The 15,088-nt window shown below is 38.5% G+C and overlaps 1 protein-coding gene across 1 annotated transcript in view; it reads left to right on the top strand.

Annotated features, from left to right (window-relative positions):
* ROBO2 (roundabout guidance receptor 2) overlaps positions 1–15,088 on the top strand; it is a 1,045,807-nt gene that overhangs the window by 14,269 nt on the left and 1,016,450 nt on the right. The window contains exon 2 of the mRNA XM_032097063.1: positions 130–246. Coding sequence (XP_031952954.1) covers positions 144–246 — 103 coding nt within the window. The 5' untranslated portion in view covers positions 130–143. The remainder of the gene's footprint in view (positions 1–129; positions 247–15,088) is intronic.

The raw sequence follows: 15,088 nt of genomic DNA, 5'->3' as shown, positions 1-15,088 counted from the left end.
TATTTATTAAAGTAGAGTTATAGAAGATGTGTACTGAGGAAATTTATGGCAATTTTTTGCTTTCCTTCATCCAAAAGTATATTTCCCAAGAGGTATAACTGAAACATCAAATAATATTTCTTTGTGTAGCATCCAATAATGCAATGGCTGGAAGACAAGGAAGTGGCGGAGTAGTTGGCTGGATGCACTGGATATTAGCAATAATTCTGATGCTGTGGGGTCACCAGATCAGTGGACAAGGACAAGGTAAGTGAAGATCTTTTACTGCAGTTTGCCATTGGCACAGTATTGGTTGGAGGAACAAGGGTGTGTGATCAAGTGCTGAACTTCTGTGAACAGCTGATGAGAAATTATAAAAATCTGAAGTACTTCAGTTGAGAAGTCAAATGCTGTTTGGAAAATGATGTCTTGATGCCTTCAGGGATTATCCAGGTGCTTGAATCTGTTTTCATGTGCTCAGTGATTGAAGTGTGCCTTGAAATAAGTCTTCCTTTTGTATTTGTTGTTGGCTCTCCAGGTGTGGAGAAGTAGTTGTTCAAGAGATTATAGGCATGGATGCTTTGTGCTGTTTGGCTGTGATATCTGCAGTGAACCTGCAATATTCATAAAGGCTTTTGTGGCCATGCTATAAATAATCTCCCTGTTGCATTCCTGTCTCACTCACTGATGGTGGTGCATAATAACAGCTTTAGGGATGCAGACAGGCAAAAGAAAAAGTCTTCTTGGGTTTTCAATTTTGAAAAATGAAGCATTATTGCATGTTTCTGATCTGAAGGCTGTATCTGAGGGCTGCTAACAAGAGAGGTAAAACCAGGCTGTTGTAGTTTTTAATATATATCTAGAATGACAGATGCTTGTGTGTTGTGTCAAACTGGGAAGGGGGAAAAATCTCATTGAAAATTTTGAGGCACTGAATTAAAGGGAAGTGGATAGGCATTCCTTTTTGAGTAATTCCTTTATCAGGCCTTCAGGAAATGCATGTTACATGTGAGCTGAGATTTCCACATCCTAATTTACTTCTCAAGTGGGGGAAATGATGTATATTTTTCAGCTACAGCCTGTCTGTTCCCTCTTAGTCCAGTCACTGGCTACAAGCATGATGTTGGTTAGTGTGTGCAGCCTGTGCTAGGTCCATTTTCTCAGGAAGTTTGGGCTGCAGGAAGAGTTCTTGGCTGTTGGAAGGATAATGGTGTTCACTCTTACTTGGTGCAGTTTTAGAGGTAGGAATTGGTTGTAAATTGTGCACTGCAATTCTGCTGGAAACTTCTGTGGAAATGCTGTGTGTTGATGCCACAGATCCTCAAAGCCAACCTGGCAGCCCGTATAGGACTTGAGCAGGGAATTGAGTGTTTTGCAGGTAGTCACCAGCTGTTCTGTGATATAAGTTGTATTTGTACAAAAAGGGGTGCTGCTTTTCTAAAGTGTCCATTTTGATACTATGGTCTTTGAATTGGAAAACCAGATACATTTGAAGGCTGACTATTTTGTGGTATTGTGCTAAAATGTGATGGGTGTGGTAAATTTCAGTTTTATGAAATACTGGTGAATGGCACTGGAAAGAAACACAGATACAGCATCTTGAAAGAGTTTGTTTTCAAAGTGGGTGATGTGAGGGCACTTGTGCTGTGAAATATTCTTTATGTGGTTGTAAACCCTTTGTGAATTCCTGGCTGATGACAAGATAGTCTTGATCTGTGAACTGACCTTTAGTCAAGTAGTTCTGTGTGTTTCTGTTTTCTAATAATTACCAAATTATAACTACCTAATAACTACATGATTGTAGAAAAATGAAACTAGTAAAACAAACCATTCTATAATGCAAAATGTCTTCCTAAAATTAGCAGTAATCCTTAGTGGAAAAGGGATATGAACCACCATCATGTTATTTTGCTTTAATTTTAAATAATTTTGCTAGGTTGTAATGAAGCTTTTGAATATTAAATACCTCTAAGCAAGTCTAGTGTAATAAAACTGGCTGTGTTTCAGTCTTGATAGACTTTGTACTCTACTCTGATGGATGTGTAGTGTTGATTTTTGAGCATACACTTATTGCAACTGCTGTGCACTGTTTGAACCTTCACTTGAGAAATGTAAACTTGTAATAATAAGAAAGTAGTAGATTATAAACAAGGAACAAGTATTTTTTGGCATAATTATATATGCAGGGTATTAAAAAAATGCAGAACCTCTAGGTTTCTGGATACAGCCATAATTTTGCCGTGGGTTTCTGTTAACACCTTATTTTTCTAAAGTAAAAAGTAAAGCCCTTTGGCCATGCCTTGCAGGAACGTGAGAAATGTAATTTCTGATTAATTTGAGTAAAATTAATATTAATTATAAAGTTTGGTTATTTGGAGTCTATCAGGACAATAAAATGAAGAAATAATGATTCTGTGTCTGGGCATAAAACCAAAAGTGTTTGAAAGCCATATGGCTGCATTTAAAGCAAACAGCTTCTGAGTCACGTAACTTCAGCGTGAGTGGGTTGCTATGGAAGTTAGAAAGAAATCAACATTTGTTCCACCTCCGTTTCCAATCTGAATAGTAAACTCAGATTGAAAACCCTTTGTTTTCAACAGCTCTTTCTATCTGTCTCTTTGTACACATTAACCCAACCCAAGAATTCTCTGGTTCTGGAAGAATTCTCTGTGGGGCTGCACCTTGCTCTATTCATGTGTAGCTTAGGACTAGATACTTCAGTCTACCCAGTGTAAGTGTCCAGTAGAGACTGGAGTAAGGAAGAAACTGTTTTAATTTATTTTGCGCTCTTGCACAACAGAGAAATGTGTAATTTTTAGAGTTTTGCATCCATTCTGCTTTTCTCACTTACCTGAATGTTGCAGGTTTACTCCTTTGTATTCAGAGGAGTAAATATATGTTGGCTATATTTTGTAGACATAAGTAACTTTAGAAAAATACTTGCCTCTTTAACATTGAGCCATGAGTAATTTAAAGGGTATTTTGAAACAGACTTGTTTCTCTTGGTGAACTTGGAGAAATCATATATCTGGAAGTCTGAAGTTACTTGAACGAAAAGCAGGCAATTACTGTTCAGTGATATCCACAAATAGTGTTAGTATTGATATTTAAGACAGAAGATGAATAAGGAGTCCTGGAATCTAATAATGTTCAGACTTGTAAAAGAAGTGGATGTTGCTTAATATCTGGAATTTCACTGCTGTATAGATGAAGCAGGTGCTCTCTTTGAAGCTCTGGAGTTGCTGGATAAAAGAGTGTCTGCTCTCTGAAGAACATGGCAGTAATGCTGGTGTTCTTGGATGCATGCTTCCTGCCCAAGAAGAGCCTTTCAAATCTTTTTTTTTTTTTTTTTTTTTTTTTTCCCCAGAGCTGTCAGGGTACAGTGTTGACAGGTTGCTTTATTTAATGATCAAGCATAAAGGCTGTACAATGTGCTACAGCCAAGAGACTTCAAACAATGTGCTAGAAAGCAGTGGGTGTTGCTGGCTAGCCAAGCTCTGACCCCCTGCCTGCAGGAACTTTATTCCCCCCAACACAGGCCTAATGGGGGAAAAACTAAAACATGTTGTATGTATTAGTAAGAATTTAAACATGTTTGAATTTAAACAGTATTGTATGTAAGTATGTAATATTTTTGGTTTCTTTTTGCATATTTGTAACTTTAACCAATGGTAAAGTAGGTCATGCTCAGCCAGAATTATGGCTAACTTGGAATATACAGGAGTGTATGTCAATATACCTTCAGGAACAGAAAAAGGGAGTCTTTGCTGGATTTCAGAGTCAGGTGGCAGCTTATAGTTGAGAACAAGCATTCAAATTGCCTCAATTTCACCTTCTTTTGTCTGTGCTGCTGAAAAAACCCAAATGTTCCCCAAAGCATACTCCAAAAGCAATGAATAACAATGTCTTCACTCAGTCCTGAAATCCTGAGATTATTGTGGCTTGCTAGTAGTGGGAAGGAAGGCAGATTGAGGATACCGGAGATTTCTTCCTGAACCCATCCTTAGTGACATGTTTTGGCTATGAATACTAAGCTGTGGTATCTATTTTCAGCTAGTGCACTTTGCTGTGGGCTAAAGCAGCTGTGTGTCTTTCTCTAGCTCAGCTGTCTCTCTGACAAGGTAAAGGAAAGTATTTTGTATATATAGAGTGTGTATGTGTGCACATATACAGTCGTTTATGATACTAAATGACTGGCAGTGATTTTGGCATTAAAAAATGTAAAACACCAGAGAAATAAAAACTGGCTGTAGAAATGGAGTCTTGGAACTGGTTCCAAATTTCACCCCTTAGCTAATCCTGAAATGGTACATGGGTGCTGTGGTGCCATGATTTGCATCCAGCACTGCCAAATCTGCCAAGTGCATGTGTGTAACCTGGCTTGTGACTCCCAATGGGAAGAGGAGCAGCCCCATGGTGACATGGAATGGGATCCAGGTGGCACTGCTGCCTCAGAGATGCTGCCCAGACCAGCCTTGTGCACATCCGGCTTCCAGGTCACTGAGCCCATCCAGAGCCTGTGGCATAGCCCAGCAGGGTCGGGTGGGTTTTCATGCTCAGGGGAAGAAAGCTGAGATCTGTTCTGGGTGTCTGATACGAGCTGACTTGCAGGCTTTTGTTTTAATGGTGATTTCTGCTATCTGAAAATCAGTCCTCTTGTCTTGCATCAATCTTTTGAACTCACCTTTAAATAAATAAATGTGCAAAGCTGCAGGTAATGTATGAATGCTTTAAAAAGAGTACAATGGAAGATGGCTCAGCTTTGAGCAGGAGGTTGGGAGCCTTCAGAGCTCCCTTCCAACCTGAACATTTTCCATGATGATATGAAAATGTTTAACTACAGAAAAATTGCCCCTTTAAAAAAAAAGATAAATTATATGCTTCCTAACATTCCACCAATATAATGCAACTCCCATCAACTACACTAAATTCAGTAAAATCTTAGCCCAGTAACTCCCTGGAAGAAGCTACCTTTTCATTTATGTTTAAGCAGAAACTTTTTTTTTGTTTGTTTTTTGCAATTTACAGGCAGGTCATCAGATTAGAGCATCAGCTGCTGGGCAAGTTTATACTTAGTGTTGCTCAACATCTTCCCCAGAAAGAATTGTCCCACCTTGACTATTTCTAGCAGACATTTGAGATTTGGCATTTTCTCAGACTGTGCATGTGTGTATCCCATGTGAAATCCCATTCAGAATTTTCTGAGATGAAAAGTTGGTTGGAATTTCTGCTCTCAGTGGGGCTGGAGTAGCAGTAGATTGTACATAACACACACAAGAGCAGCTGACCCTGAAGCTGGTCTCCTGATCCCTCTGTGGCACTGCAGTGAGAAGGCAATGCACTACTGTTGTTGGGCAAAATGGGGAAGGGGAAAGGCAAAAAAAGGCTCTGTTTGATTCCTCTTGAATCTCTAAATAGCCTCACTTCCTCTCATTAGGAGCAGCAAATACAAGATAAACACCATCAGAAACTGGGGGATAAAAACGTTTAAAAAAGTCAGAATAGGTTTGTGGACTTCCTGGACCAGACCAAGTTAAAGTTCCATTCCTAGTCTGAGTATCTCTCTATGCTGGCACCCTGAAATATTAAACAATAGTTCATATTTTTGGCCTGGCAGTGTAAGTAAGAAAAGTTGCAATTGTTCGTTAAAAATGATACATGCATTTGCTGGCATATTTGAACACATCTTCTATGCATATGTGATATGTATTTTAAAAATGTCACATTTTGGAGAATGTGTGTACTAGGGCAGGTGTCCTGTGGATAATCTGGTATAAATGAGGCTATCACAAGAAGAAAAAATTTGTGGAGCCAGTCAGTACCCACAACAGCCACGGCAAGGTGGGAGCCCTAATATTGTGTTCTGTTATTTATGCTGGAAAAAATTCTTCTCTTGAAAGCAAGCATTTGGGATATGAGAACTGCGGAGAAGGTATTTCTGGAAGAAACTCCTGTACCCATTTCTACACCTCTGTCTAATCACACCCCAATGCTATTTAAGTATACTGTAATATTCCAATTTAAAGGAAACAATCTCCTACTATTCATATCTCCTTTTAGGTAAGAAGATACTAATGAAATACATAAGTACTTTTAATGTCTCTACAAAGATTATCAGGATGTGTTGCAGAATATATGAAATTGTTTTAAGGTAATCAGTTCATATCCTGTGAATGAAAACAAAGCTCATTCCAGCAAAATGAAACTTAGCAGTACTGTTCTCCTGTGAAGGATTCTATTGCAGAGAGCTGGTGAGCACTCATTTGGTCCCCTGCGTTGAGTCTTTGACAGACTTGTGCTTGGATCCAAATCTAGATTAAACTTAGATGAGAAGTTTAAACAGTCTTTGCTTGCACACTGTCAGCTATTTTAAGTTCAGGTGGTATAGTAAGAATAATTCGGGATAGAACAACCCAAGCTTTCCAGGCAGGTTATGTTACATTGCAGTTATTCCTTCTATCTTGATGCTTCCTCACTGTGGAATTCTAGTGGATATTTGAGTTAGGTGATGAAGAAGCTGAGTAATGATGGGGCTAGACCTGTGTCTGTATCCTCACTGTAGGTGTGTGAAGGCATTTAGAGACATTTGAGTGAGTTCTTGGAAACACCAAGCCCAAAACTTTTGTTCTTGAGACCAAGATGTACTGTGCTGGAAGGAACAGGAGATGTGTGTGAATGGCACACCTAAAACTCATGTTCTCATTTCTGCCCATGCAAATTGGATGCTACATTTTATAGGTGGAAAGGTGGTTTGTGTCTACACCTGTGCATGATAAAAAAATTCAAACTGCAAAACAAAGTCTTATTTCTGGTTCAGCAGCCTGTAGTGGAGGGCTTCAGCTTTAGTGAAAGAAGCATCAGCCTTAATGCAAAGTGACTGCTGCTTGTCTCATCATAATGTTCTCAAAATACATTTGAAAGCACAGTATCAGCCTGTACCTTTACCCTACCAAAGTACCAGTAGTTTTTTATAGCAATTGAACATGATTTAGTACTTAACCTTTCTCTCTTATACATTATGCAGCTTTGCTAATGGATAGCAACACTGTATTTCAAAGGGAGGATTTGTTTTGTTTTTAATGGAATGGTTAATAGTAGCCACTTTAAAATTGGCAAGTAGCTTTAAAAAAATAGGCTGTTAATCAATAATATATTACATTTTTTTAAAAGAGGTCTTAATTTGTGTAGGCAACACCCTTTGCAGAAACTCTTGATGGGAAAGAAACCAGGAGAGTGTTTCTTTTGGGTATTCTCTCCTTGTGCGTGTACCTGCCACAGGTACTGGCTAATTGAAAAGTGAAATCTGAAAAAAGACCACTGCACATACCACCTTGTAATGCAGCTGAACTTCTGCATGGGCTGTGGGATTTAAATTCGATCACAAAGCATGCTTTACTTTCAATCAATTATATTTCCATTTGTCATAAATCCTTCTTGCAGGCAAAGACACTGCACAGTTAATGCAACCTACAAATACTGCGTTTTTCTTTAGAATTTATCTTCATGGATTTTCACAAAAAATATAAGTTATTAAGCATGCAGACTTTGCTCTTTGTGGCCAACGATCAAAAAATATGTTGTGTCTTGCCTATTTCAGAGAGATCCAAGGTAACTCAAACAGTAAACAATTAAATATAAGACCTCATCATTACAGATTTCACTGCAATGTTATTCTCAGAAATCATGCAATAGATGGTAAGATTACTTTTAGCATTAAGTACAGGAGGAGATAACTTAAGCAGAGTACCTATTATTAATGAGGAAGTAGAAAATTGGTGGTAATAGTGCTAAGCAGCCAAGGAAAAATGGTTCTTATTACTGAGGTGACAAAAACCTGTGAAATTTTTGGTAGAAAGTGATAAAAGGGCTTGAGAATTCTCATGAAAAATGTGAACTATCTAAGAATAAATTTAGGTTTTCCTCATGAGTAATTTGCATTAATTTGCCTGAGGTTATTTACATGACTCTCTTATGACCTGAAAAGTATCTCTCTTCTGTGGACTGTGCTTTCTGTAGCTGTTTTCCCCCAGGATTGTTAGTCTGCATCTTTGAGAGGTGAAAAACCTTTTGCTGAAGAGGTTCTGTGGGGAGCAGGAAATGATTTGTTCCGTATTGGGGAGCAATGCATAGGAAATTAGACCTGATGTAGGAGATGAATGTCTGAATAATAAAAGGTCTCCTCTTCCATACACAAAGAGCACAGGTAACTCTTGTTAGCCTTCAGTTCTCATAGCTTGGCAAACCAGAAATCAGTGAAAAGAATGAGAGCAGGTACTGAGTGCAGTTTTACATTCTTAGTAGAACTTGAGTTGCAAAAGTAGATGTTCTGTTTCTATTACATGGAAAATTAAGACAAACTGAGACAATCTCAATGTTGAACATTTGAATTAATGGCCTAATGCAATTCAAGATGGATAAAGTTTTTTAACATCATGCTATTTACTGGGCCATAAATAGCTATATAGGAAGAATGTTTCTGAGATCAGGTGTGTGCTTTGTGTGGTTGGTTTGTTTTAGGTAGAAAGTTCAGTGTTTACAATTTGCAAGTTTAAATCCTCAAGAACGGCTTTCCAGGAAGCTTTAGTTTTGAATAATGAGAACTTTCTAATGAATGTGTGTGTAGTTGAGACCCCCAAATGTCATCACCTGGAAACAAGCTTTGATGATGCAGATAATTGGTGGTGCTGCTGTGGCAACTTTTCTTCCAGATGGACCAGGACTCACTTCCCATTGTGTAGGAATTAATAATTATCCTATCATTAAACTCAAACACAATTTTTATTTTCCTTTCCAAAGAGCAAATTTACTTATTAGTTGACAGGATATGAATAAAACCACCACGTGATACAATTTAAAATGTTTCATTTTATATAATTTAAAGTCTTTCATTTTGGAAAATACGGTGTTCTTGATGTTTTAACAGAATGTATGAGGCTTCAAAAACGTTCTTGGCAGTCGCTGTGGTAGTAAGCTTCATGAAAAATAATAAGAATTGGCAGTAAGGAGAATGATACAATGGATGTAGTATAAAACACTTTATCCTGGAATGTGTACAAGTACTAAGTGTCCTAATGTATATTTATTGAGATAGAGCTTGGAGTTTTATTTATGTTGCATTTTAAATGAAAGTATTTTAGGATTCAGTTGTCTTTTTGTCCATTTTTTTATACACTTATTTGTAAAAGTTACCATAACCATTAACTGTCAGATCTTGGTGACTTAAAATTAACCTCTAATAGGATATTGCAGGAAGCTCATAGTTCAAACAGGCTTTTTTGGTATCTTTGGTAGCTGAAATATATTTGCTTTTAGCCAAGTTTTCCTTTATTCTTCAGTTGCTGTTTGGGGTTCATTTCTTTCAACAACAACAAAACAAAAAAAGATCCAAACAAACCCAACAGCAAATTCATTTCAGCCTTTTTAAAAACAGATCCCTCCATAAGCAAGTGCTATGAAAGGTTTATTAGAGTGAGGATGCCCAGCCTGGGTTCCAGCATTAATGGCTACTTTCCTACAAATGCAACCTTTTCCCATCTTTCAGCTCCTGTGCTGGCTGGTTGATGTTTGGGAACAGATACTCATTTTTTTTCCTGCTGCCACTTGCTGTTCTGTTTAGATCCTCACTTCTCCAAGAGAAATAAATCCCAGCAAAGGTTTTGGAATGGCAAATCTTCACTGGAAGAAAGCCAATAAAAGTCATCTTAAGCTGACTTCACTTTTGGTATTTGGGACATCAAATCTCACCTTCCAGAAGAGAAAATCTGGGGAGAACTGTCAAAATGTATGAGAACAAGTGATGGTCAGTAACTACTGAATCATGTGAGGATAAAGGAGGGGCAGAGAGCAGGAGAAGTGGAAAGTGGCATCCTCTTCATGAAGAGTGAAGCAAAGATAAAAGGTCATCACTTAGCCCTTCTAGCTCTGCTTTGAAGAAAATTGAGAGCAACCAAAGACTATTTAATGGCAGGTCTGTAGGACTATAAAGGCAGAGTGTCCTATGCAGTGCCTTGCATGTGAATCGGTTAATTGCAATTTGTGCCTAGAACTAAGTGGGCCATTTCAGTGCTCACCCTGGAGGGGAATTATCTGGAGGTCTTGAATCTTTCTGTACCTCAACACCAGTTCTGGAATCCATCCAGTGAAGGCTGTCTAAGAAATACTATTTTTTTATAAAAGAAAATTGTTTGGTTATACTTATTGGGTGACATTTTATTAAAGTGAGGAAGTTCTCATTAACACTCAGTTCAGGGAAAGTGGTCTTCAAAGAATTATCTCATGCATTAGATGAAAGTGTTCAGTGATTTGCAATTTCAGAACAGTCTTTCATTCACAGTTTAAAAATTGCCAGCAAATGCACAATTAATTACATAACAATTTAACTTTGACAGCTCATTTCTGGATCAGATAAAATAAGTCACAGCTTTCTCATCTTGCTAAATGATGTTTCACTGCTTTGTGCCTATGCTTCATAGTTGTAGGGTCATATCATTAAAAATACATGGGGAAGAATGTTGTTTCCATTATTCTAATATGTAGTAGAAAATGCAGATTATTTCTTATCTGTTTAAACCTATCACTATGAAAGTGAATATTCTCAATTTTCTCAGTCTGTGTTAAAAGCAGGGGATAATACCATGTGATAGATTTGTTGTTGTTGTTGTTGCTAAGTTCAGGCAAATAATACAGAAATGTTTCAACCATATAAGTTAAAAGCAAAACCTTACTGAGAAGAACTGAAGTTTTATTTTGCTGAAAAGAAATACTGTGTTGCATATTTTGAGTCCAAAGCATGCTATGCTCTTCATTATCTATCTGCAATCTGTTTCTTTAAAAAAACTCTGGCATTGATCATTGCCAGTAATAAATCCTATGATATTTCTCTATTATAGAGAAGTAGCCTAGGGCAATTCTTTTTCGTATATTGTAAGATTGCAGATACATGTGTATGTGCCAAGCACTTTCCTGCTGGTTTGATTTGCTGCAAGATTTTATTATTTATTAATTTGAAATGAATGCGTAATCCCATTTACATGAGGGATCTGTTAGTGAAGTGCACTTTGAAAATTTGTCTTCACTGGTAAGACTCATAAATCACATGCTATAAAACTTTTAGATGTTTTGCTTTAGACTAGTATAAAGTTCCCAGGAGAATTTTGAGAAACATGGGGCTTCAGGTTTCACAATGTTTGTACTTAGCACTGTCCACTTGAGTCTAAGGGTTCAAGTGTCCTGTGTAAAGTCGTTTCACATTTTTTTTTAAATCTCAGCTGAAGCAGCAAAGATGATGTTGAGCAGTGTATAGAAAGTGGTCAGGTGTTCTCAGAATGGCTGAGGTTGTAAAGGTCATCTGTGCCAACCTCCCTGCTCAAAGGAGGCTCAGTTAGGAGAGGGAACCCAGGAACGTGTACAGACACCTCTGCAATACAAATAATTGGGAGATGTAGAATTATTATTGCTCTGTAGACTACCTTAAAAATATGAGGGGGAGGGCATTTGTAATTCTAAATGTAATTTTGCATATTAATTTATGCATGTGTGTGACAGGCAAACTGTGATTGTTTCACTGGGCTGTCCATCAGCAGGAGAATGAGCTTAACAAATACGTTCATTCTTGTACAAATCAGGAGGCAGATGCTGTGCTTGAAGTGCCACTGTACACAGCATGGGCTCATAAATGTCTGTTAAGAAAAATAAACACAAGCATGACAGGCTTCCTGTGAAACTGCTAACTTCATCTGGCAGGTCACTGTCATTATCTCCAACTTGAAATGCAGTGGAAGCTTTAGAATCCCCCACTTCTCCAAATTGCTGTCTTTATAGACCCTGTGTGTGGAGTAAGGTGTTTGTTGTGAGGAATCCTTTGTTTTAGCTTCCAGTGTGCTTAGACATTCTGAATTCATAGCACATACAGCCTTCCCCTGCTCAGCAAAACAGGCAAGTTAGGTGTTCTAGCTCAGTTCAAATCTCTGTAGGCATGAATATTTGGCCAGATTGGCACCCTATCTGATGGAATTTTAGCTTGGTCAAAAAAAGCTTTACAACCACAAGTCAAAAAAATTAAATTGTATGCAAAAGGTCTCTTTATCTTCTCTATTTATTGTGTGTGACTTTGTGTTGTTTCTGTTTTTCATAGTATAAGTATTAAATCTGCCTTCAACAGGCGCTTGTGTGCAGTTGGTGCATCTATTTATTCTATGGAAAATTGCTTTATCATTTTGTCTGCTTTATTTGTGGTGGTATATTTTTACCTGAGAAATTCTGCTTTCCTTCACCTAAACCCTTCTAAAGAGCTAATTTCATTACTGTTTTCAAGCTGCAACGGGGTGACATGCAGGGAATATGATGAAGGGTGTTGTGAACACAGACTATATGTAAGTGAGCACCTGCAAGATTTAACTTTGTAAGCCGTCAAATAAGATGGACAGCTACACTTTTATTAATAGAGCCTAAATGTGTAAAGTTGGCTACAATTCTGAGATTGTAATTCAATAGCAAAGCATTTGACTACTTTTGGGCCCTCTCTTGTGCACAGTCATCACATCAGCTCTGAGGGAAAGTAGTGATTTATGTTGTCCACCCAGCTGGCTCATAAATTTTACCATTTTTGAATCCTGTCTAATAGAGTCCTTTGTCCTTTACAAGGCCAGCCACTGAAAAGGCCTGTGACTTTCTGATAACAGTTTGCATATGTTTGAATTATTTTTCCTCTTAAAAAGAAGAAATTCTGCATATTCCTCAGTGTTTTCTAGATCTGACACAGGGAACACTTCTAGAATCAGCATAAAATTATTAGCTTCTAGGACACTTCTTCAACAGAGTCTGTATTTTAAAGTGTATGGAACTTCCAGTGTGTGATTTTTTGCTTAACTTGGATACAGATCATCTAAATACATGAATACTGTGAAAATGTTACTAAGCAGTTGTTAGAAGAGGTGGCTCTTGCTGAGGTGGTGCTGGGAAGTAATGCATTCTAATTGAATTCCACAGAAAAATCCAGAAAGCATTTCAGTGAGGATGCTTTACAAGCTTGCTGAAGGCAGCAATCTCCTCTCACTGTAAAAGCATGAAAACAAATGGTTCTAATTCTTCTTGTTTTCACAGTAATAACTGTCATAGGTTAAAACAGATATTTCCATTAGAGCACTTGTATTAGGTTAGCTTAGCTTGTTGAGAGGTAATAATGACTTTGCTCCAAGGATGAGGAGGCAGACAAGAAATCAAATTATTATCAAAGGAAGCTGCAAGTACTTTGTAAGTATATCAAGACATAAGTTAGTCAGATTTGTAGTAGAAGTACATATAAAGGATGGGGATGGGTATTTTAAAACTTTTTTCTCACATCTTAGAAATTTCCTTGTGGAAGTACACAAATTTTACTTCCATGTGGATGGAGGCAACCGGTGTGTTGTGCTAACATCACATCATTATACAGCATTCCTCCATGACGTACAAGGAACTGCTTGGGGATTTTCCTTTCTTTAGAGGGCAAAAGGAATTCTGTAACTATGGTAATATGGTTTGCCTTAAGAGTAATGTTTGGATTATAAACTGAAATAAGTAGTGGCATAAATTCCCAAGAGAAATCACTGATGCCCCATCCCTGGAAGTGTTCAAGGCCCGGCTGGGTGGGCTCTGGCAACTGGGTCTAGTGAAAGGTGTCCCTGTCCATGAAAGGGGGGTTGGAACTGGGTGATCTTTAAGGCCCCTTGAACCCAAACCATTCTATGGCTCTATTTTGAGATTGGCTGCAGGCCCCCTCTTCAGGGGAACTTTTCCTTGTATCATGCTGAGAAATCCCACATATAATAAAACACAATTCATTTTATTGCATTGCACAGGTGCTATAAATGGTAGACAGCTCCAGGAACAGGAAGAATTTCATTATTTAAATAATCTTAAGGTAAATTTTCTATGTGTCTGTCTTCCTCCGTTAATGTGCAATGTGTAGGATGCAGTGGACAGGATTTGCATATTATTACAATAGAAAGGTAAGGAAGTATGTTTGCTTCTTAAGGAAGTTAAGAGTCCTAGAAATGATTTTGTATTTGTGGGAGGATGCAAAGTGCTGTGTCCTGTCTCCTAAACGCACAGTATTAGAAGAGCCTGGGGCAATGCTATTGCCTAAGTTGCTGTTTTAACAACTTGGCCAAGTTATGAATAAGGCACAGCATTTGTTCCTCCCCAGGCCCTCAAACCAAATCAGTCTGAAAGTAGTGACTCCTGGCCTTGGGTGTTTAGTACCATCTCCTGGAGCAGAAGGACCTTGCTGGCTGCCTTCTGTGGTACCTAAGACTGGGATGTCACTGTTGCTCCCTGTACCTGGCATCTCCAGCCATTGCATGGGACTGCACTCCTTTCTTCCCTGTGTGGGTTTCGTGTTTATTTTGGGGGAACAGAGAGGTGCAAAACTACTGAAGATTTTTTGCCCAAGTACAGCAGCATCCGTCAGCAGTCTGAAGCTCCTCTCCCTGAGGAGACCAAGGCTCTTGGTGTGGCAGTGGCTTAGCTCCTGCTGCAGCTGCCAGTGTGACCACCTTCCCGACAGGACATCTCCCTGTGCATGGGCTTTCCCTTGGGATAGCACAGGGCTGCTGGCACTGTAGGGCAGTGTGACACCTTGCATCTCGTGGCACCACTGCTCCCCTCGCCACCCTGGAGCTTCCTTAGCTCTTTTGCTCACATGCATGTCTCGAAAATGTCTTGATGTTTAATTCGTAACACAAAGCTTGCGATTAGGGGGCCAAGTAGCTGCCTCAGGTTTGGAGCTGGAGGATCTGCTGTATCAATTTATATCCTTGAGTTAGGCAGGGACTCACCATCAAGCGTTTTGGCAGGGGACCAGCTAAGCATTACTGTCGCATTTGATTCTTTATTAGGCACTCTAAATGGGTATTGGAGTTCAGAGAAAATAAGATCTAGCATAAATACTGGCTTAATTTGTGTATGTTGACTGGGTTTACACCAGGCTTTGGTTTGTTTACATTCAATTAGAGATGGTATGGAAAAAGATTTATGTGATAATCCATACCAAAGGGCCAGTTACTAATGAAGACATTGGTAATTCTAGGAGTAATTAAATTTCATCTGAGCTAATTACTGAGGTATTCTA

This window comes from Corvus moneduloides, chromosome 2 (assembly GCF_009650955.1).
Source record: "Corvus moneduloides isolate bCorMon1 chromosome 2, bCorMon1.pri, whole genome shotgun sequence".
In the NCBI taxonomy this organism is placed as follows: domain Eukaryota; kingdom Metazoa; phylum Chordata; class Aves; order Passeriformes; family Corvidae; genus Corvus; species Corvus moneduloides.
The sequence above is the reverse complement of the archived record's forward strand: the minus strand, read 5'-3'. Positions and strand labels throughout refer to the sequence as shown.